The 22,714-nt window shown below is 54.7% G+C and overlaps 1 protein-coding gene across 2 annotated transcripts in view; it reads left to right on the top strand.

Moving 5' to 3' along the window:
- The first annotated feature begins 1,751 nt into the window (after positions 1-1,751).
- PARVB (parvin beta) overlaps positions 1,752-22,714 on the top strand; it is a 95,156-nt gene continuing 74,193 nt past the window's right edge. Inside the window, exon 1 of one of the 2 annotated variants that reach the window (XM_027594988.2) lies at positions 1,752-1,928. In XM_027594988.2, the coding sequence (XP_027450789.1) occupies positions 1,814-1,928 (115 nt within the window). In that variant the 5' untranslated portion in view covers positions 1,752-1,813. The remainder of the gene's footprint in view (positions 1,929-22,714) is intronic. The other variant, XM_027594989.2, reaches the window with a different exon arrangement.

Below are 22,714 nucleotides of genomic sequence, written 5' to 3'. Positions count from 1 at the left end.
GCTTGAAACAGGTGGGCATTGTCAGGCTTAAGTGTCTTCTAGAGAAATTCGTTCTTGGTGTAATGACATTTTTAAAAGTAGGATTCCGCCTGTCTCTGCAGTGTTCATATGAGCAGTTAATAAGTGAAAACTGTAAGATCTCTGCGTTCGCTGGGAAGCTGGACCCACTGATGAAATATTCAAACAACTGATTATCTACGGGGGGGGGGGGAGGGGCAGAGGGCTGTCCTGCAGCTGCCGGTTCTCGTGGCCCAGGAGCATGGCTCTGCTCCATTTTCCTTCCCACGGATACCTTTCCGCTCCCCTGGGGCCCGTGGCTGTGCTGAGGGCAGCGGGAGGGTGGGGGTGTCTGTGGGCCTCCTAAGACAGTGTGCGACATCTCCAGTGTGTGGTTCTCTAGAGTAAACTGTCGGTTCTGGGGCGCCCAGTGGGTTAAGTGGGTTAAGCGTCTGCCTTTGGCTCAGGTCATGATCCCAGGGTTCTGGGATCGAGCCCCGCATCGGGCTCCCTGCTCTGCGGGGAGTCCGCTTCTTCCTCTCCCTCTGCCTGCCACTCCCTCTGCTTGTGCTCTGTCAAAAAAAAATGAATAAAATCTTAAAAAAACAACAACAAAAAAACAAACTGTCGTTTCTGTGCATCAGCTTCTCAAAGGGGCCAGAGACCCTTGCCCTCGATGACGGCATCCCTCCAGCATCCAGAGAGCGTGGTCTAGCCCTGACTGTGCCATGATCCCATTGGGATGTCAATAACTGAGTTCACACCGTTTTCCCCAGCCTGGCTAGAGACACCCTCAGTTGGACCTTCCAAAGCCTCAGAGACCTCTCATCCTACACTCTCCCTGACCCTAGAGTCCAATTATTTGCCAAACGTTGGGGTTTGTAGCCCTGAAAGCTCCTTCTTGTCTGTCCCTTCCCTCTGCTACCATCTTGTACTCGGCCTCGGGGACTCGGGGCTGGCCTGTTCCAGTAGCTTCTGAGTTGCTCTCTGGCCCTGGCTTTTCCTTCCATCTCTCCTCTGCATCAGTCTGACAGGCCAGGCCTCCGCTCAAACTCTCTCAGTGGCTTGGGGCTCTTCGAATGGGGCACTGATCTCGTTCCTTTCACCCCAAATGCTCAATCCATACCAGGCAATGCGCCTTTCCTTCTTGTCACTTCACACCCCTGGGTGCCTGTCTTTACTTAGCGTTTTCTCCCCATCCCTCTCCTCTCTGCCTGCTGAGTCTCCTCTCCCTTCACTGAACAGAGGCAGAGGGTTATTTTATCTGTGTCCCAGGTCAGATGGCCCTTCCCCGGGCAAGCCTCCTCTCCCCCCCCACCTCACTGGGCTCCTAACCGCACGACCCGTGAGTCCTGTGTCACCGCAGGTTGCTTGTGCTGTCCTGGAGGGCAAGTCTCTGTCCCTGCGGTCCGTGCAATCCCACGGAGGACAGGGCTTGGCACCCACCGCGCTCCCCGCAGGAGCCGTGGCACCATCACCGGAACCCGCGGTCGCAGGGCGCAAACGTGTAGGACGAAAAGTGGCAGTGAGCCCCGGGGGACGGTCCCACGCGGCCCTCGGGAGCCGAGCCCCTTCACTTCTCGGAGGGGAGCGGACGCGCGGCCCGGGGGCTGGAAGTGGCGACAGCAGAGCCGGGGACAGCGCGGACCTCGGCGGCGGCGGCTCCAGGGCCGGGGGCGGGCGCGGGCGCGGGGCGGGGGCGGGCGCTGGAGCCGCGCCCTGCGGGCCCCTCCCCGGGCGGCGGCGGCGGCGGCGGCGGCGGCGACCGGGGCGGCTCCCACACGCGCTGCGCCCGCCGCTGTCCCCCGCGCGGCCCATGTCCTCCGCGCCGCTGCGCTCGCCCACCCTGCGGCCCCACAGGATGAAGAAGGACGAGTCGTTCCTGGGCAAGCTCGGCGGCACGCTGGCGAGGAAGAAGAAGGCCAAGGAGGGTGAGTGCGCCGGCCGCCGGCCTGCAGCCGCGCAGGCGTCCCCGAGCCCCGCCGGGGCCACGCGCCCCCGCGCGCAGGCGTCCCCGCGCTCCGTTGGGGTGGCTCCCCGCCCCGCGTCAGCTGCCCCCGCCGGGCCCGCGCGTCCCCGCCCCCTCCGGGCCCCGCGCGCGCGTCCCCGAGCTCTGCCGGGACCACGCGTCCCCCGCCGGGCCTCGCCGGGGTGGCTCCCCGGCCCGCGCGCTCCGGGCCTTCCCCGCCCCCGACAGACCCCGCGGGCCCGCGCGGCGCGCCGCCGTGACCTTCGGGAGCGCCCTTGACCCTCGCTCCTTCCTGGTGCCAAGACCTTTAAACACTGGCGGGGAACGTTCCCTCCCGGGCCCGGCCGCCCCCGCCCCGGCCGTCTGCAGATGGCCGCTGGTGCGGGAGGCGGACTTGGAGCGAGAGCCCGGGACCCCCCAGCACGTGACGTGGAGAGCGGCCCCGCGCCCAGGCTGGCTGGAGTCGCCCTTCGCTTAGCACCGCTCGGGAGCAGCCCCGCCTGCAGGCCGACGTCTAGCCCTGCGTGTGACCCTCCATGCGCAGAGCATTTACTGGTCACTTAGTGCCGGCTGGGCACGGGCCAGGGGCCCAGTTGGTGTTTTTGGTGCGGGAATCCCCCGCAGGGAACGCGGCCCTCGCCCTGGAGCCCGGAGGAAGGAAAGGGGCACAGCGCGTGCAGGCCACCCGCCGGGGTGGGGGGTGGGGGTGCCGCGACCGGGGGCTACAGAGCTCCCCTCCCCCTTTGGCGCTTACGAAAATTATTCTAAAAAACTACCTGCGTCCTCTTACAGTTGAAAGTTTTTTCAGAGTTGCAAGGGCGGGAACTTCTGCGGGCCTGTGTGTGCTTTAAATACACCGCTGTTCACCAGGCCTCTCTGAGGACCGCATTCCTGAATTTTCCCTTTGTTCAGGCCTGGGGCAAATTCCGGATGGGTCTGGGTGAGCTGTGCTTGCTAGGAACAGGGCGCGGAAGAGGCAGCCAAGATAAGGCAGGTGGGGGAGAAGGCCCTGGGGCTGACCTCAGGTCGGTGTCTGGGGAAAGAAGGGACGGGAGAGGGGTGTGTAGACTGATTTCCATAAACCACCCGAGGCTGACTTATGCCCCAGAAAGTCTCCTTGTAGGTCCAGGTTGAGTGTACCCCAAGGATGCATACCCGCTGGGACACTGGACCTCCATTAATCTCTCCCTGGGACCTGTGTACTCCTAGGGATTCGTGTGACACTTCGACCTCTAGGGGACGTGTGTACCCCCATGCATTCCCCTCTGGGATTTTTATGGCTGGGGGGAGGAGTACCCTGGCATCTCCCATCAGGGATGCTTTTACCAGATTACTTGAGTCAGTTCCTTGTGGGTAGGGCCTTGTCATCCTTCCGTGGCTTCCAAATACCCCCGAACAAATTGGCCATTCCTCTCTCGCAAGCCTTACAGTTTAAGGGGCCAAACTGGCTTGTATTCGTCTCTTATCAAGTCATACCTCCTAAATGAGATGATAAATGACGGTCACTCCTCTGTCATTTCTGCTGCCTCGGTGATGTGTGTCCTCGCCTGTTGTGACGTCGCCCTCGCCGAAAGTCATTTCAGGTCCCCTTTGTGACTTGGAACAGTTATGGACATAAATGCCACTTCCCTCTCCCAGTTTGTCGGCCTGGGAAGCAAGGATAGCCCAGGCTCTCGCTCTTCTGGAACCGGGCGTCGGCTGTGATGAGTACACAGACCAGTAGCGCGAGAACACAGAGCGCCGCGAAGAGTGTTTGAAAGCGCAGGAGGGGAGAGAAGCGCTCAGAGCGGGTCACGTTTGGGTTGAGATCAGAAGGAACCGGTGAAAGAAATCTGCCACCGAATAGCAAGTAAGCGGAATGTTCTGGACTGTTACGGCTTTTTACGGGTGCCATTTACGCCCTTGGAATACGAAGAACATGTGCCTGAATAATGGGCTCGTCCCCAAGGGAAATGCTTCTTGTCTTTGCCTCTAGGAACTGGTGTGTGTCTAGTACCTTGCGGGCCAGTCTGGCCTGCTGTCAGTGTGCCTAGAGCCCCACTAGTCCAGAGCATACCGTGGTGAACAGCGGGGGGCATGAAAACAACAGCAGAAGGAGCAAGATGCTTTTGTGTGTGAGTTGGCTGGCTCTCCTGCCTCAGTTCTTAAAGTTTGGGTGCCTGGCCTTTATATGGGGTTCCCCCATATAAACAAAAGGCCGAAAACCCTAATTGGGCTCAGAGGCAGGAGTGGGGGTGGTGAGGCTGGGCTGGGAAGGGCTTAATGGCTTCCCGCTGGTCTTCTGGGGAGCGGGCAGCAGAGAGGCAGAGCTGGATGGGTGATGAGGTCCTGGATAAATGAGAGTTGTTAGTCCTCCCGCAGGCCTGTTCTCTTGGCAGCCTGCCCTCCTGATCTCTGTGCTATTCGTGCAGATTGTGAGCCGGGGCGGGTCCTGGGCCCCTGTGGGATGACACTCACATTTGCCTAGCCCGGAACCATCAGGAAGAGGGTGGGTGCTCAGAGATTGACGGGCGCTGTCAGGTGCAGCAGGGTTTCATTTTCCTTTTTGTTAGAAAGTTGACGGTGAGCTTAGGAGCCTGAGTGGTGGTGAGGCCCCTGTAAGGGAGGGTGTGAAGATTCAGGGAGGTTAGAGATTCCGGGAGCCTGCAGGCGCTGGCCTCTGCCCGCCCCTCCAGATTGTCAGAACTTGTGGTTGTGACAGGGCATGGAGGGACATGCTGGGGTGAACGTCCTGTCATCTTCAGGCAAGATCATTTTAGGAAATGCATTGCCCTGGGGTTTGGAGGAACCGATGCAGGAAGTGCCCGTGGCTGAATTCACGGCGTGATTCAGGCTGATGGGCTCCGGAAGGGAACCACTTCGGGTCATGTGGTGGCCCGCTTTAGAAAACAGAACTGTGACTAACTGCAGACATCGGAAAGGGTGGGAAGAACGCTTGACTAACCCCGTGGCTCCCCATAGAAGGCCCAGAGACTTTCAGGAGCAACTAATTAAAAGCTGGTTTGGACAGACTCCCCTTGCCAGGTCCCCCTCATGACCTCGGATGGAAGGCCCCAGAGGTCCAGCAGACCCGGAGGTGGGGCCAGGGGGCACTCCAGGGGCTGCAGCTGCCCTGTGAAGTCCCTAGAGGGGCGCAGCCAGCTCCGGGGCCAGGATGGTCCTGGATGCCTCCCCATCTCCTGCGCTGAGGACCTGCCCTCATCCCAGACACCAGTGACCGGAGCCCAGCCTGGAGGCTCTGTCCCTCCTTCTGTCCAAGGAAAGAAAGCATTTAGGAAGTTCCCCTTCTCTGACAGTTTTTTTGTTTGTTTCTGTAAATGTCCTTTTTATTTTTTTAAAGATTTATTTATCTATTTGAGAGAGAGATCACGAGTAGGGAGGAGGGTCAGAGGGAGAAGCAGGCTCCCCGCGGAGCAGGGAGCCCGAAGTGGGGCTCGACCCCGGGACCCTGGGACCATGACCTGAGCCGAAGGCAGACGCTTCACCGACTGAGCCACCCAGGCGCCCCTGTAAATGTCTTTTTTCCTAGCAGTCTCAGGCTCCCGTTCTCTGATGACTTACGGACCTGCAGCATCTTTTCGTGTGTGTATGTGCCGTGTGTGTGTCGTCCTCTTTGGTGAGGTGTCTGTTCAGATCTTTGGCGCGTTTTTATTCCAAGTTGTTTGATTTCTTAGTGTTGGATTTCAAGAGTTTAGGTGCAGATCCTTTCTCAGATTAGCCTTGCTCCCAGTCTGTGGCTCGTCTTCTGCTCCTGTCCCCAGTGGTCTTCCAAGCGTTGGATGCGGACGCATCGATCAGTGAGCACGGTATCATGAGCCCTCCCTTGGGATCTAAATCTCAAGGGATCATGAGGCGGCTGTGACCTTGAACTGAAGGTTGAAAGTATTACATTTCTTCGGTAACGTGCAGGAGAGACTATTGTCTACACCACCCCCGTTAACGCCCGTGATCACCTTGACCTTCACAGATCGATCAGCTGTGTCGACGCCGCATAGACCCCAGCACAACCCACTTAAACACTACTCTGTAATAATAGGACCTAATACGATAGGACCTGGACAGAGATGCTATGTAATTTAGTCCTGCGACGGAGAAATTCCTACCTAGCTGCAAAGTCTATGCAGGGTAGAATTTCTCCCTCATTTTATAGTTGAGAGAACACAACCTTACTCAGTAGCCACTTCACGGGTTTAAACCAGTGGTTCTCAACTGGGGGTGATTCTGCCCCCAGGGGACATGGGTGGTGTCTGGGGGCACATTGTGCAGTCACGACTGGAGGTGGGGTTGCTCCTGGCATCTATGGATGGGGGCCAGGAATGCTGTAAATACCCCCTAATACGCAGCCCAGTAAGAGTGCCGAGGTGGACAGCCCGACTGTTTCCTTCCTGGGCTGTCTCAAGAACTCCAAGAGAAGGCCAAGGGGCCCCAAGGGGTGGGAAAGCTACTCTGGGCCCTCAGCCCCTCTGTGAACCTCCCTAGCCCGGGGCTCAGCATCTGGGGCTCTCTGTTCAGTTCCTTGAGGGGGCGAATCCACGAGGCCTACCTGGGCCCAGGCACCAGTCACAGCCTCCTGGTGTGCAGGGCCCGGAGGGGGGCAGGTTCCCAGAGTGCGGAATCTGGGTGAGAGCTGCTACCGAGAAGAAACGAATTTTTGACTTTTCCATGATAGCTCTGAGGAAATGTAGCCAGAAAACCCGAAAGGGGGAGGTGGAGGACAGCAGAGGGAGGAGGTCCCCCTGATCTGGGGCCTAAGGACACAGGTAATGGAGTCCTTACCCACACTCCCTGGCAGGCTGGGAGCTGGTGGTGGGCAGGGATGACCCCAGGCTCGTCCTCAGAGCTGGTGACCGTGACCTGTGGGGGACACACAACCTGGCCATGGTTCTGGGTTCCAGCTGGAGGAAGGGGGCCCTGGTTGCATGTAAAGGATGGCTGGGAATGGGCCAGAGGACGGGGTGGAGTATGGGGCTTCCCACCAGGGGTGCTGTAGGAGACCCCCCCCCACCAGCCGCTCTTCGAGAAGGGCAGGCAGTTCATGGCGGCAGGGCACCCCACATGTGGCGTGTGGGTCGTGGTCAGACGCGATTGGTGTTACTTTAGAAGGTCTGGAGGCCGCAGTGGGAGCAGTGGGTGGGAATGGGTTAGGAAGTGGGTGGGCGGGCGGGCATGCAGTCGCAGGTGGGCCTCCTCCAGGCAGCTGCAGGTTCATGGCCCCACCCCTCTAAGAATGAAGACATTTTGCAGGAACACAAATTAGCTGAGGCCTGCCTTCTCTGCCCAGGCCCCATCTCCCGTTCCTTGCAGGGTGTAGTCGGTGCAGGGCTGACGCATCTGGGTCAGTGGTAGTTTGCAGCCGGTTGGGGACATTTTGCAAACTGTGAAGTGACTTCTGCGTGCTGTTTTATAGCAGATCTCAACAGCCCTCTGGTTTACCTTTAAAAATAAAACCGGAATAGTGTCTTTCTTTGCGGCAGCATACAGGAAAAGGATTTGTAATGAGTTTGGTCTCTTTGGCCAGGGACGTAGGGCTCTTGGAATTCTTTGCATTTCCGGGCACTCACGTGATCATTTTGGTGCTCTGTAGGACCCTTGGAGCATTGAGTGCAGGTCATGTTTAAGGTCAGTTGGCCTCTTCATCTGTGAGAAAGGAAAGAGTGGCTGGTAAGCCCGTAGAGGGATGTAAGTAGGTGAGAACCAGGGCCACGTACATGGTGGGTTCTAGAATGGTTTATTGTAAGAGAAACCAGTGTAGGTCCTGTTTGGAGCCACTGGGCCTGTGAGGTTCTCTGCAGAACCTGCCATGGAGGAGAGAAGCAGGGAAGCGATCCCTTTCTCGAGACCCAAATGCCTCTTGGAGCCGCTTCTGTCTGTTGGGGGGGGGGCAGCTCGTGGTGGGAGAGGAAATGCACTGTCTCTGCTCAGCTCCTGGATTGCAACCTATTCCTTAGGGGGAGGTGGGGTGGAAATCACTGGAAACCGCGGTTCTGTTTTTCCTCTCTCTGGCTGAGAGGAAGTGGCGTTCAGGGGAGCTTTTGGTGTGGCTTTGTAAGGTTTCCTTTGATTATTTATCCTGATGGCAGTCTTCAAATCCAGCCTTTCTCCTTGTTTGTTCCATGGTTGTTGGGAGGGGGGACATTTATAAGAGAAACCCACATAGGCGCATCAACTTATTCCAAACTGGGCTTTTATTCTTGGTGGCCCACTAAAATCCCTTGGAATTATTTGCTTCGGTAAGAAAGGGAAACTGATCCTGGGCCCAGAGCAATGACTTTTATGTTCCTTACCTTTCTGTACTGAGACGGCCGCTTTAGGAGTGGCTAACTCTGGTTCTCCTAGCATCTCAGCTGTCCCTGCATGGTCCCTGAAGAGTCGGGTCGCCCTGGCAACCCCATGCTCATTAGATGACCTCTGCTTTGAATTCCAGTCTCCACTCCCTGAAATGAATATTTATCGCACATCCCGAATTTAGCTTACCATCACGCTCCCTGTCCGGTTTTCAGAATAATTAAGGGATGTTTATAAGATATAAGTGGGTAAGTGCTTTCTGTGAGCGGTTTTTAAGTGCTCCGTGTGATTGATGCCCCCCTGCTGCGGTTGGCCAAGGGCAGGTAGGTTTACCTAGCGATTGTTTTCCAGTACCCTAAGGAAGCGTGCTTTCTCTTTGCATCAGCTGTACACTTTTTAGGTTTCAGATGCAAAATCGCTTTACTTCCTGGTGAGTGTATTTGCTATTTATTATAGTACATAGAGGCTGAAGGACAGATTAGTAAGCTTAGGAGTACGTTGCAAACATATGTTGGCGGGGTGGTGTTAATCTCCTTCTCTGCACTAATTGCTGTGGGGGTAAAGAGCGTAACATGGAATGCACTCCATTCTAGAAGTTTCTGACAGCTTTTGCATCCTTGAGATACTTCTTGGGTGACATGTACTCAAATGAGAGGCTGCTTTCTGGTTCGAATTAAGCATGGAAGGCGCAGCAGGCCCTGGCATCCTCTGTGGGGCTCACAGTACCTGGGAGTCACCGGATGGCCTCTGGGAAGCCGGGGGAATCCTTTATTTTTCTACCTGCTCTGAGAGTCGGGGCCGTGGGAACCCCTTTGAGGCTCCATGCGTCAAGCCTCGGGGCCTCTCTTCCTCATTCGTGAGGTGGGGAAGTGGAGGGAGATAGCACTCCGTGCTTCTGAGCTGGTTTGTCCTCGCTGATCCCCAGAAAGGCAGCGCGTTGGCAGGGCTAGCTCTCGGCTCGCCTTCTTGCTGGTTGGGTCCTGCAACTTCATCCCCAAGCCTCTTTCCTGATGGGGCTCACATGGAGCCCGGGGGCACTTGCCCTTAGGTGGTGTGAGGATACCTGCACTGAAGGAGGTGAAGCCTTATCAGCCATCGGGGGAGTGCTCAGTAAGTGTTAGTGATGATGTTGGCAAGTAGGGCATTGGCACGGATATCAGAGCTGGTTGGTTAGTCGCAGAGCAGGGGTGGCAAGGCGGCTTCCCCTTGAGAGCACACTCAGCTGGATTTGTGATGACTGCCTGTCCTTGTGTTAAGAAGGATTCAGAGGCTGTGCCTGGGCTCAGGGGGGAAAGAATGCTGATTCTGACGGACGCCGTTTCAACAGCTCTGGCTTCTTTCTTAATGTGTTCTAGGAAGCAGCTAGGTGGCTATTGGTAACAAAGTTACATAAATCCTTTAACAATATGCATTTGAGGGATGCGGGTGTTCTCCTTCTGGCCCCGTGTGACCACGAGGCACGGTGCCTGTGCAGGTGAGGTGTGCGCTGCAGAGAAATGGCAGGTTCCTTGCGTTTGCTGAGCCGCTGGTGTGTCTCAGTCGGATGCTGCGTCCCCGGGGAGTGAGGCTAGCTCAGCATTAGGAGGGAGGCTCGTCCGCCTCGGTCTCTGATGGTGCTCCCTCGCCAGCTTAAAGCCTTAGAACGGTTGGCAAACTCAAAGCAGTGTTATGCTTTCATGTGAGTAGTGGAAAGTGAACTCATTTGAGCTCAGGTATTTTGAAAAATGACCATTCTTGGTTTGAGTCTTTGACCCTTTAATTCTTAGGCAACCAGAATCCATCACCAATGTTCGTTCCCCCCAAGTAAGGCCATCTTAATAGTTTATGCCTGTTGTTTAAAAAAGTTATGCATGTTCATACTTTTACTTGAAGACTTGTAATTCCAAAGGATCTAGGCTTTGCTCTAATAGTTCTTAAGAAGTTAAGGAGGAGGGGCGCCTGGGTGGCTCACTTGGGTGAGTGTCTGCCTTCAGCTCAGGTCCTGTTCCCAGGGTGCTGGGATCCAGTCCCGAATCTGGCTCCCTGCTCAGCGGGGAGCCTGCTTCTCCTGCTGCCTGCAGCATCCCCTGCTTGTGTGCTCTCTCTCTCTCACAAATAAATAAATGAAATCTTAAAAAAAAAAAAGTTAAGGAGGGAATAGATGTTCCCTAACTCCTGGGGTGTGCTTGGAGCGCGCTTGAATCCAGGCCTCCCGGAAGCAGCTGCGGGGTTCAGTGGAACTGTGGTTGCCCTCTGTGTCTGCTGCTTCCACGGTGACCGTGGCATCCGCCAGAACCAGGCAGGCGCCGCTTTGTATGCGGGCAGAGCATCCTCGCAGCAGAGAGGATGGCGTTCGTAACTCATGGTTGGTACAGGTGGAATTTAAGGGAACTCTTTCCCAAAGCTTCACTGGAAGTGTCTTCACCCCTCTCTTTTTTCTTGTTTTGAAAATTAATACTGTGTTTCAAAGTGGGAACGAGTCCATACTTGATAATGGGTTGATAGAAGATAGAGAAATGAGGGAAAACATTTAAAGGGGAGAAAAAAGCCAGAATGGAGTCTCCAGCAGCCAAGCTCATGGCTAAGCCGTGGGGGGCCCTTGTGACGTTCCAGGCACCGTGCCCACACCGCGTGCATTATCTCATCTCGGGCTCACACAAAGCAGGGAAGTGGGTGCTGTGTGCTTATTCCCAGTTTGCAGATGAGCAGACGGGGCGCAGAGAAGTGAGGTCCCTTGCAGAGGTCACACCGCCTGCCGGGGAGATCAAAACCCCCGGCAGCCTGGCTTGTGCGTGTGCAGCCTTGCAGACCAGAGAGGTGATTCACCTGTGAGTGATCGTCCCAGCGGGCTCGAAGTAAAGCCGATTTCTTCTCTAGGATTTTAGATGCACTCAGCCACGGGGGCAGGAAGGTGCTCCAGAGGAGACAAATGAGATCCATTCGGTGCTGAATGGACTCGTTGGCATTTATAGAAAGAAGACAGACCCCCGGTGGCTGCAGTCCATATCCTCGCTGACTCTGCGTCACCTGCCCCGCCATCGGCCAGCCCCCCCACCCCCACCCCCATCTTCCTTGGTTGGGGCCCTCACAAATGCTGTCCCTCTGCCCCAGAGCCTTTCTACCCCTCGGCTTCAATGTTGATCAGCAGGTAGGGGCTCCTCTCTGCCCCCCACCCCCCACCCCGGGGACCACCACATCCTGCACGTACCTGTCCGGGTTGTTGGCTCAGTGCCCGATGATAAGAAATGGTCTTTGGCCACGAAAGGTGGTCTTTGTGTGTTTGCTGAGTAAGCAGGAAGCAGTCCGTGTGGCGGTTAGGGTCGTGGATCTTGGGGCTCAACTTCCAGAGTTTGAACCGATCTTGCTGCGCTTGCGGCTTTGACCTTGGGGAGGTATGTGCCTTGGTTTCCTCTTCTGTAAAGTGTACTTACGCTAGGGTTATTGGGGAATTAACGTGGGTTATTAAACGTAATGGTGTAATTTAAACTGGGCCCAGTCAAGCCATGGAGTGGGAGAAAATATTCCGAGGGTTCTGGTACCAGTTCTACTCCGATCACCAGCTGCGGCTCCGACATCGGTCCTGATGTAGGCGTTCTTCCACCAGCTGGGGGGCCTATAATTCAGCTCCATTCTGACAGCGCCCACCGGGAGACAGTGTCGTTGGGCCCCACAGGTTAAGGGCCCAGCCCTATAAGACACAGTTGCAAGTCCAGGTCCTCACCTGTGCTGCTGACCGACAGTTACGAGTCAGAGGCTCTGACCCCCTCCTTGGGTTCCATGAATTAGTTTGCTGGCACGGCTCACAGGGCTCAGAGAAGCATTTCACTTGTCATCTCACCAGCTTGCATGCAAGTTTGCCCTCAGGAGCAGCCTCATGGAAAAGATGCAGAGGGGGCCTGTGGGGAGGGGGTAAAGGTAGGGGTAGGAGTGGGAGGGGTTGAAGAGTTCCAACTCTCTAATCCCAGGGTTGGTTCCCCTGGCAACCAGCCCTTTCCTAAGGTGACTGTCTCTCTCATTGATTAGGAATTGCTAGGGTTTTAGGAACTCTGGGCCGGGAACTGGGTTGAAAACCAAATATACATGTTTCTTATCGTAACTCAAAATTCTCACGGTTCCCAAAACACACATCTGATAAAGGACTGGCATCCACAATACCTAAAGAATTCCCACAACTTGATTAAAAAAAAGACAAAATGCAATAAAAGAATAGATAAAAGGTCTGGACAGATGCTCCACCAAAGATGTACGAATGGCCAGTATGCATCTAGAAAAGCATCATTAGTCATCCAGGAAATGAACCACAGATGAGAGCCAGATCCACTCCACACCCACCGGGACAGCTGACGTGGTCGCCCAGGCCTTGGTGGGGATGTGGGGCTGCTGGGGCTCTCACTTGAGCCGGGGCTGGTACGGTGGTGCAAACTTAGGAAGTTAGTTTGGTCATTTCTTTAGAAACTAAACATATAATAACGCCCTCATGACTCATCAGTTCCAATCTGAGACTCAGGAAATGGAAGTCTGTGTCCATAAGAAGGCTGTACAAGAATGTTCATAGCAGCTTTATTCATAATAGCTAAAACCTGGAAGCACCTCGGGTGTCCATCAGTAGGAGCGTCGAGGAATGGACGGGGGAGGGGCGTGTGATTCATATGACAGGAGACGACTGAGCCAATGAGAAGGGACGAAGTGCAGTACGAAGTAATCGAAACAACACAGCGACCCTCAGGGATGCCTAGGGAAAGAAGCCAGACCCCAAAGAGTATACACCATGCGGTGCCATTTCTGTGAAGTTCTCCAGTGGATAAAACTAAGTGATGGTTGTTTCTGAGATGGGGGTGGGGCTTGACTGGGGAGGAGCAGGAGGGAATTTTCTCCTTTATTATGAAAATGTCCTCCATCTTGATGGGAGATGCACAGGGGCATGCATTTGTCAACACTCACTGGATGTGCGCTTAGAGTGTGCGTTTCGGGGCGCCTGGGTGGCTCAGTCGTTAAGCGTCTGCCTTCGGCTCAGGTCATGATCCCATGGGTCCTGGGATCGAGTCCCGCATCAGGCTCCCTGCTCAGCGGGAAGCCTGCTTCTCCCTCTGCCTGACGCCCCTCCCTGCTTGTGCTTTCTCTGGCAAATAAATAAATAAAAATAAAATAAAAAATCTTAAAAAAAGTGTGTATTTCATTGTATGCGAATTTTAACTCAGAAGAAAAAAGAACTATAAATAAAGACTGAACTCCAGTTAGTGATACATATGCTTAGGGGGAAAGGTATCCCTGTCTGCAACTTACTTTGAAATGCATAAAAAAATAAGATGGTGTGGTAGGTCGATTAATGGCCCCCGAAGATGACCACATCCCAGAACCTAGAACCTGTGACTCCATCACATTCCATGGTCATAGGGACTTTGCATATGGGATTAAGGATTTTGGTGTCTAGGTAAACACAGGGTCCTTTTAAGAGTGAGGCAGGGGAGTCAGTGTAAGGGAAAGAGATGTGTCGATGGAGAGATGTGGGGCTGGAAGCCAAAGAGTGTGGGCATCTCTCGAAGCTGGAAAGCAAAGAAACAGATTCTCCTTACACCTTCCAGAAGGAACACAGCCCTGCCAACACCTTGATTCTAGCCAGTGCAACCCATTTTAGACTTCTGACCCTCATAACTGTAAAATACTACATTTGTGTTGTTTTAAGGCACTAAATTAGTGGTGACTTGTTAGGGCAGCGATAGGAAAGGAATACAGATGGATTGCTGGATAGAGGGATGGGTGGATACATAATGAAACAGAGAAAAGTGTTAGTGTAGACTGCAGGTGGAGGGTAGACAGATGCTCAGTGTTAAGTTCTTTACGTGTTTCTATGTGTTTGGAAATCTTTTTTTTTAAACATTTTATTTGAGAGCGAGCGAGCACGAGTGAGAATGAGAGAGAGCACGAGCAGGGGGGACGGACAGAGGGAGAGGGAGAGGGAGCGGGAGAGGGAGAAGCTAACTCCCCGCTGAGCACAGACCCCGATGCAGGACTTACCCCAGGACCCTGGGATCATGACCTGAGCCGAAGGCAGACGCTTCACCAACTGAGCCACCCAGGTGCCCCATTAATTTGAAAATCTTAATAATACAATATTGGAATTGCCTGGGCCAGGCATGTAGGAAGCCCTCCAGGGTGTTAGCTATCCTTCTGACCCCTACTGCCGCTCCCCAGCTCCCCATTTTGCCCATCACATATGGAAGACGTGCAGGAAAAGACCAGGGGACCAGCTCGTGGTAAATGGGCAGAAGTAACAAAATAGAAGAGATCATCATGATGTATCTGGATAGGTGCTTCCATCCAAGAACATTTAGAGTAGACAGGAACTTAGGTGAAGGGCTGGGAACTCAGGACCTGGAAGCTCGTCCCTTAAGTCAGTTGTAATTTCTGCCTGTCGCCTGATCAGGTGCAGGCTGCAGGCATTTGCAGCCACGGGACAGAAAACACGGTGCCCCCAGAGCTGTCATCTTCAAAACATTCTGCTCTGCTGCTGCTTCTGAGAGTGTCTGCATTTTGTTAGGGGAAGAGGGTGTTTTAGTTAAGTCTAACTAGAAAACATATTATTAGTATAATGAGATTTTAATGATTTGAAATTTTGTTGGAGCAGCACGCAGAATTTCAATCTTATTGTGTGCAGCTGGGCTTTGCTTTTATTTTATTTTTTGCTGGGGCCTCATTGCACGTTTCTACAATTATTATTTAGTTTTGCTTTCGTAGAGCCCGGTTTTTAGACTGCTCCTAATTTTCTTGCTTACCAGATCCCTTGGGAAAAAAAAAAAAGAATATATCCTTTTTGTAGACACTGAGGTATGAGTGTGTGTGTGTTGTAGAGTGTTGTTCCTGAAGGAGATGTGTGTTTGTTTAAGGTTTATGTTGATGCTCTGCTCATTATTCAAAATTGCCAGGCAGCAAGAACAACCCAAATCCCCATCAGCAGATGAATGGATCAACACAATGCAGTGTATCCATACAATGGAATACTATTCGGCGGTAAAAAGGGAGTGAAGTACTGATACAAGCCACAGCACGGATCAGCCTTGAAAACAGGACGCAAAGGCCACTTGTTGTGTGAATCCATAGTTAGGGAATGTACAGACTAGGCAAATCCACAGAGACAAAAGGAGTAGATTTGTGTTTGCAACGGGCTTGGGGGGGATGGGGAGTGTCTGCTAATGGGGCACAGGGTTTCTCTCTGGGGTGGTGAAGATGTTCCTAAATCGACTGTGGTGATGGCTGCACAACTGGTAAATATCCTAAAACTCGAATCTCACACTTGACAAGGGCGGATTGCATGGCACGTGAATTCTTTGTCCATCAAGCTCTTAGGAAAAACAGTGCTGGGCTGGGAGTGGAGCCCGAGCTTGTCAGTTCCTCTTCGACCGTACGTCAGTGTCCTTGCGTGTCTCCAAGGTGGCGTCCTTAACCTGGGTGAGGGTGGGCGATCGGGACAGACTGGGCTGGTCGAATCTTCCTCCTCCTCGCCCTGTCCCTGGTCCCTGCCCTGGTGGCGGCTGTCCCCTATCAGGGGCTGGTGCTTGCTCAGTGGTCTTTTCCTGTCACCAGTACGATGCTTTGGGGCAGGTATGAGGCTGTCCTCATTGGGAAAGCGAGAATGGGGACCCCCAGCAATTGCATGCACAGTCTTGCCTGACCTTGTGTGCTTGGGAGGGCGACTTTGAAAGGTTCTTACGGGGCCAACACACGGTCAAGAAGCTGTGAGCTGAGACAGTGTCTTTTTAAACTTACAATTTGACTGACCTGTGGTAAGAAATGCATTTTACCCAGAAACGCCAATTCAGACCTACATTTTCATATTCATGAAATCATAGCCTACTGTAAGTGAAATACATTGACCTTTTCTATTCAATTCCGTTTCATTTCATTAGAGAAATGTGCTGGTCACACTCAGCTGATTTTACGACCCACTGGGTCCAGATGATGGTTTCAATATGTTGCTCTGAGAGATGCAAGGAGGGAATGAGGTGGTAGGTGTTAAGGGAACCAAGGAATTTGAGGACTATTATTGTTGGGTCTGGTGTCGGATGCTCCAGCCTGGCTTCTCAAACTGTTCTTTGTTCCTTGTCGTTCATTATCCTTCAGCTTCCCAGGTGGGCAGTCGCTCATCCTTGCGTTTGAGGCTTTTTGCCTCCTTGGTTAGATTTATTCCTGGGTAGTTTATCCCTTTGCATGCTCTTGTACGTGGAAGTTGTCCATGCCCGGAATTCATCAAGCGTGCAGCCCAGCCGCCCTGGTTCCTAGCGGGCAGGGCCCACGTCAGTCGCCCATGCGCTGGTTCTTGCCACTGCGCCTTGCTGGCCACTTGGCTTTCAACCAGAGGGGAGGTCGCACCCCTGCTGATGGGGGCAGGGAGGGGGCTGGCTGCAGCTCGGGATGAGCTCCTGGCACCGGAGGTGGACGAAGCCAGCTGGCTCTCAAGTGTCCACCTGGCAAGCCCGATAGAGGCCAGGGCCGGGGGCCTGGGATGGTGCAGTTGATGATCATTATGCTGTAAAGCAGGCTGTCTTGATTATGGGTTATCTCCTTATGCAGCACCGCCTGGGTCCGCCTGATTAAGAGAGCTGCCAAGGGGTGCTCGCTGCTCTGGTGATGTCAGCCAGAGTGGTGAGTTAACCACAGAAGGTGCTGCAGCATCCTGGGTGAGATCATGGGGGCTTCTCACCAGTTCCTTGTGGGCAGCGTGGAGGGCGCGTCCGGGAGCTTGGAGGCTGAGGCCCAGGTCTGCCGACTGAAGCCTTAGGGCCCTTGTCAGTGAGGGTGGGAACAGTAGCCTGGTCTCTTGATGGTTCTGAGGATAAAGTGAGGCCTTGCACGGAAAGGCTGAGCACAGAGCCCAGCGGTAGGGAGGTCCAGGGTCCCCAGTGTCTTATCTTCCTCTTCAGCTGTGAGCGAGCGAGCGCTTCCCTGGAGCCACACCACCCTCGGTGCTGCATGCTGTGGGCGCTGTTGTGACCCATTTCACAGATGAGGAACCTCAAGGACGGAGAGGAGAGTGCTCTGCCCCGGGGCCCAATGGTGTGGACGTGGAGAGCTGGGAGCCACGTGGAGCCTGAGCCTCTAGCCACCAGGCTGTACTCTGCCTTGTCACCCTGGGTCACTGTCACCCTCATTCTTGGTTTCCTTGCCTGTAAAATGGGCACAAGGAGGCCTGCCCTGCCTCCCCAAAAGACTCGTTGGGTGGTTTCACTCCAGACAACACCTCGGACGTGGAAGCACAGGGAAGAGTTCCGGGGGCCCTTAAAGCCACTCCAGGACTCGGGTTTAACGACATTTGGGGGGGTAGCCTTAAGACCTGTGGTTCCTCCAGCTGCCTTCTCTAAGGAATGCTGTGAAAATGGGGCCAGTGATTCATTCATTCATGCATTCACTCACTCCTTGGTGCCTTCAGCAAACATTTGTTGGGCAGGCCTTTGTCTACAGCCTGGACTATGCCCAGAAGCACACATGCCTTTCTGCAGAGCAGGTGGGAGCAGAGCAGACCCTCCAGTCCTGCCCCGGGAGGGGGTACCGTAAAGCACGTAGTGGGGCCGGCCCCGGCCTGGGATCAGGGAGGGCTCCCCTGCAGAGGCGGCTCTTAAGCTCCCACCAGAGTTTGAGCTGGATTTAGCCAGCAGGGTGGGCGCAGGCAGAGGTCACGGCTTTCAGGAAAGCTGACAGGTCGGGGGGGAGTCACGTCCCCCCACATTCGTGCGCTGCAGTCCCAGCCCCCAGTAACTCAGACTGAGACCTTATCTGGGTAGAGGGTCTTTGGGGGAGCCCTGATCCAATGTGAACAGTATCCTTATAAAAAAAGGGGAAATCAGGACATAGGCACGTGGAGAGGGTGACCCTATGAGGGCAAGGGAGAGCGAGCCCCCCCCCCCCACCCTCCGGCCGTGTCCAGCAGTGGCAGAGGTGCCAGGGTCCCGTCAGGTCAAGGATCGCGCCAGGGAGGCCTGCTCCTTGGCCCAGCCCCCTCTTTCAAGGTGTTTGTTTTTAGAGAGGAGGCCTGGCAGAGTGGGTGCAGCTCTCCCGCTGGACAGGGGAGGCAGAGCTGTTAATTTGCGGGGGGGGGGGGGGGCATTCAGTGCTGGGGGCTGCTGTTGGGGCAGAGTGTGGCACTGCTCATGGACATCTGTCTCCCAGTGGGCACTCGGGGCCCTTTCGACCACAGAGATGCGGGTGAGCAGCCATGGCCCCAAACCCCACAAACAACAATCACAACTAAGGTGAAGACCAGGGCCGGGGGCCTTGCCTGTGAATGAAGTGAGATTAAACAGCATCCTTCTTTGTGGAGGGAGGGACTTGGCTCTGAGCCAGCGAGGTCAGGCTTGTTTCGGCGGTCGGTCGGTGACAGATCCAGCTTGCAGGGTTTCAAGCAGAAAGGTTCGGCTTACGTAAGCAAGCCTAGAAAAGACGGAGGAGACGCCTCGGAGCGCCTGACCCAGGGATTGGACCCTGCTGTGCCCCTGCCCTGCAGGTGTGGCTCACTGGCTTCTGGCATGACAGGGGTGGGGGATGGAGAGCCATGCCTCCTCCCTGAAGCCCCCACCGACTTCGGTGAGCTCGGTGTGCATTGCCGTCGAATGGATGACCCCGTCCACAAGTGGGAGAGGCAGTCAGCCGGGAGGGGAGCTCCTTCTCTTCCTTCTCTGTGCATTTCAGGCACCAGGCGAGAAGCATAGGTCCATCCCTCAGGGTTAGCTCCGGTCTGATTCAGTTCGGGTGTCGCTCCACACCTTGTAGCCAGCGCGTAGACAAATACCCTCCAAGTGAAATGTGAGCAGGGGACACACACAGCGCAGACAGCATTCTGAGCTCGATTAGATTTCTCCAGCAGTAAAGGGCCCTCGGAGGCAGTGTCCCCACCGCTGCGGAGGCCCCACTGGTGGGGTTTTCTTTTCCTCCGTGTTGGAGTGATCCAATTTTAAGCACCACTTCTGAGCCCACTGTGGCGAGGAGCTTTAGAGGCTGCAGGGGCCCTGGAGATTTCGGGCCGGAAGTCCAGCTCGAATTGGTACCTCATTCCTCTGGAAGGCGGGGGGCCCTTGCTCTGCCCGGGGCCGAGGGCCCAGCCACCCGCAACGCGGAGTGAGTGGGCTTTGGTGTGCAGGCAGTGTGGGCCTCAGCCTCGGCCGCCGCTCATCTCTGGCGGGGATGGGCTCCCATGCCCACCATGAACAAGCCCGCAGCGTGCCTGGGTCCTGGGGTGCTGGGCTCACCCAGATCCCTCCCTCCATGACTCAGTCACCACCCATAGCAGGGTCTGCAGACTTCTGCAAAGGGCCAGATGGGCGGTATTCATCTGTGGCGACTACTCGACTCTGCTCTGAGAGCCATAGAAAATGGTACACGGATGGGCGTGGTTGTGTTCCAATAAAGCTTTATTTACAAAAATAGACCAGAGGCCAGATTTGGCCCCCCGGGGGTTTATGGTCCCTCGATCTGTGGTGTAGATTGGACTCGTCCTTTCTGTCTTCTTAAACTGTTACTGGAACAGGACTCCCAACAACCCCATCCCCCCTGCGACCTTCTGTGCCCATGAAGACTCTGGATGCTACAGACCGGTGGGAAGGCACGAGACCCAGGTCATTGTCCCCTCTTGGCTCGGTGACCTGCAGCTGGTCCCATTCTCCCAACAAGGGGATTGACGGCAACACCTGTCTTACCAATACCAGGATCATTTTAAGAATTAAATGTATGACTGTGTGAGAAGAGCCTTCGTGAACCGTGGAGTGTCTCCTGCAGGTGCCTACATTTGTCCCCAGGTGCAGAGAGGAGACAGTTGGGCAGAGACATTGTGGCCGGGCATTTACCTTCACCTGGGCCATGCACGTACCCCTTTTCAGTGCAGGGTGTTTGGTTTTTGTTGTCTGATCTGCGGAATAAAGTCCCTGGTGGCCTGTCTCTCTCTCTCTCTCTCTCTCTCTCTCTCTCTCTCTCGCTCTCTCGCTCTCTCTCTCGCTCTCGCTCTCGCTCTCTCGCTCTCTCTCGGTGCTGCCAGCTCCTGAGCTCCATCTGTGCTATGCTGATGAATGGCCACGAGTGGAGAAGCGCAGATCTTCCATGACACTTTAGCCAGGAGCCGTGAAAGTCTTCCTGCCAGGTCACGGAAAGGGTCTCATTTGAGGTGCCACGTAATCAAAGACGTGTGCTTTGTGGCTACACATTCCCTGCTGCAAAATACATATAATCCTTATGAAGTGAGGGGGAGGGCCCGGAAGAGCTCTTATATCTGGCTGGCTGTTTGTAGGCACTGGGGGGATTAATAACGAATAACCTTCAGCAGAGAATGTTCTGCTGGCTGGGCTGCCGCTGTGTGTATATAGCCTGTGACTCCATTCCTGGGCGTTCGGCCATTAAGGAAGCTCCGGAGGCCCGGCCTTGACCGGGAGCCAGGTGAGTGGTTCCATGTCTCAGGGAGCGAGTTTCAGACTTATCCGCAGAGGGGAAAAGGGAGAGAAGCAACTCCCCACTTCCCTCTTGATGGAGGGGGCACTTTCTGCAGTTGGCATGCATTTGCTAGGGGAAGCTCATGCCAGGCAGCACTTTGCTTGTGTTAGCATCACGGAGCAGGCCCCGAAGGAAGGAGCCGGGAGAGGAGATTGAGCGGAGGTCTCTGTGTTGGGTTGAGTTGTGTCTCCCCCCACCCCCCGCCCCCAACCCCAAAGATGTATTCAAGTCTTGACCCCCAGCGCCTGTGAATGTGACCTCGTTTGGAAATAGGGTCTTTGCAGATGTGATTTAGCTGTAGGTTAGGATGAGGTCCCGGAGTGGGGTGGGCCCCTAATCCAGTGTGATTGGAGAAGGAGACTCGGTCGCACACGGGGAGAAGGCCACGTGACCACGGCAGCCACAAGCCAAGGCGCTGCCAGGGACTGACTCCAGGGAGAGGGGAAGAAGGACCGTCCCCTGGAGCCGTCATGAGGGAGCATGGCCCTGCCACCTTGCTCTCAGACTTGTGGCCTCCAGCCTGTGAGGGGACGAGCGTCTGTGGGAAGCCCCCCGGTTTGTGGTCATTTGTTACAGCGGCCAGTACTGCGGGCACCATTGGAGTCTTCCTCAGGCCTTGGGCCTGCTGACGGGCTCCGTGGTTCTCCAGCCACTGAGGCCGTGCGTGACACTGGAAGGTCGCCCGTGGACGCGGAGTTAGAGGCCTTCCACCGGAAGTGCACTGTGACGGGTCCGCCGCCCGTGGGGCAGTGTGAACGCGGACCAGGCAGAGCCAGGACCCAGGAGAGGCCGAAGGACTTCAGACTCGCTTTCCCCCCGAGCTGGTCTGAGAGTGCTGGAAACATTCGTGTCCAGCCCTCACCCCTGTCCTAAATCCCCCGCCCCTGGGAAATGTGAAAAACGTGGGTTAGGAATTCCGTTACCCATGCAAAAGTCGGGAATCTGTTCTTGCAAGGGTGCAAAGAGTAGATGCCTCAGACTTGATGAGCCAGCCGGTCTCTGTAGAAACCATCAATGCGGCCGCCGCAGGGTGAAAGCCACTGCGGATGATAGACACATAAACCTACAGGTGTGGCCGTGGGCCAGTCGAACCTTTTACAGGAGGAGGTGTCGGGCCAGATTTGGCCCACTGGCTGGACTTTGCCAGTCCCGGCATAAACCAACAATTGCCAGACCCCACATCTGTCTGACACGTTCTGCTTTCTAGAATGTTCTCCAAGAGATGGCCATTTAAAGTGTTCTGTTATTGCTACCTTCTACGATGATCACCTGAAGGGAGGATCAGAGCCTAATATGGGTAGCACAGAGAGCAAGCCGAGATTTCTTTCCACGAGAGACGGCAGTGACAGCTTGGTGCCCAGAAAGTATGCCACGTGTCTGTCTTTTTATCTAGCTCCCTCCTTCTCGGGAACACGGTCATTAAAATATATATTGTGACATGGCAGCATGATTCACAAATAGCCCAGAGGTGGAAATAATCTCTATGTCGGTCGACGGATGATTGGATAGATGAAATGTGGTCCATCTGTACATGGCACATGATTCAGCCTGAATAAGGAAGGAAATTCTGACACCTGCTACAACACCTCGAGGGCCTTGTGCCAAGTGAACCAAGTCCCAGAATGACAAAGACTGTAGGATTCCACTTATATGGGGTCCCTAAAGTAGTCTAGTTCTTGGAGACAGAAAACAGAGTGCTGGGAGCCAGGGGCCGGCAGGGCGGGAAGGGAAGTTACGTCGTGGGGACGGGGTCTCAGTTTGGGAAGACGAAGAAGTTGTGGAGGTGGGTGGTGGTGGTGATGGTTGTAGAGAGCGTGATGGTATTTAATGCTTTGAATTGTACACTTAACAGTGGTTAAAATGGTTGAGTTTTTTTTATTATGTGTATTTTACCAGAATTTAAAAAATAAAGGAAAAAATCCTGGGAAACATATTGCACATACAGAAGAGCATGCGTATGTACAGTTTAAAGAATCATTTAAAAAGTACCCACAGTCCTAGCGCCCAGCTTAGGTA

Source organism: Zalophus californianus, chromosome 9 (assembly GCF_009762305.2).
Source record: "Zalophus californianus isolate mZalCal1 chromosome 9, mZalCal1.pri.v2, whole genome shotgun sequence".
Lineage (NCBI taxonomy): Eukaryota > Metazoa > Chordata > Mammalia > Carnivora > Otariidae > Zalophus > Zalophus californianus.
This window is presented reverse-complemented; position numbering and strand designations above follow the sequence as displayed.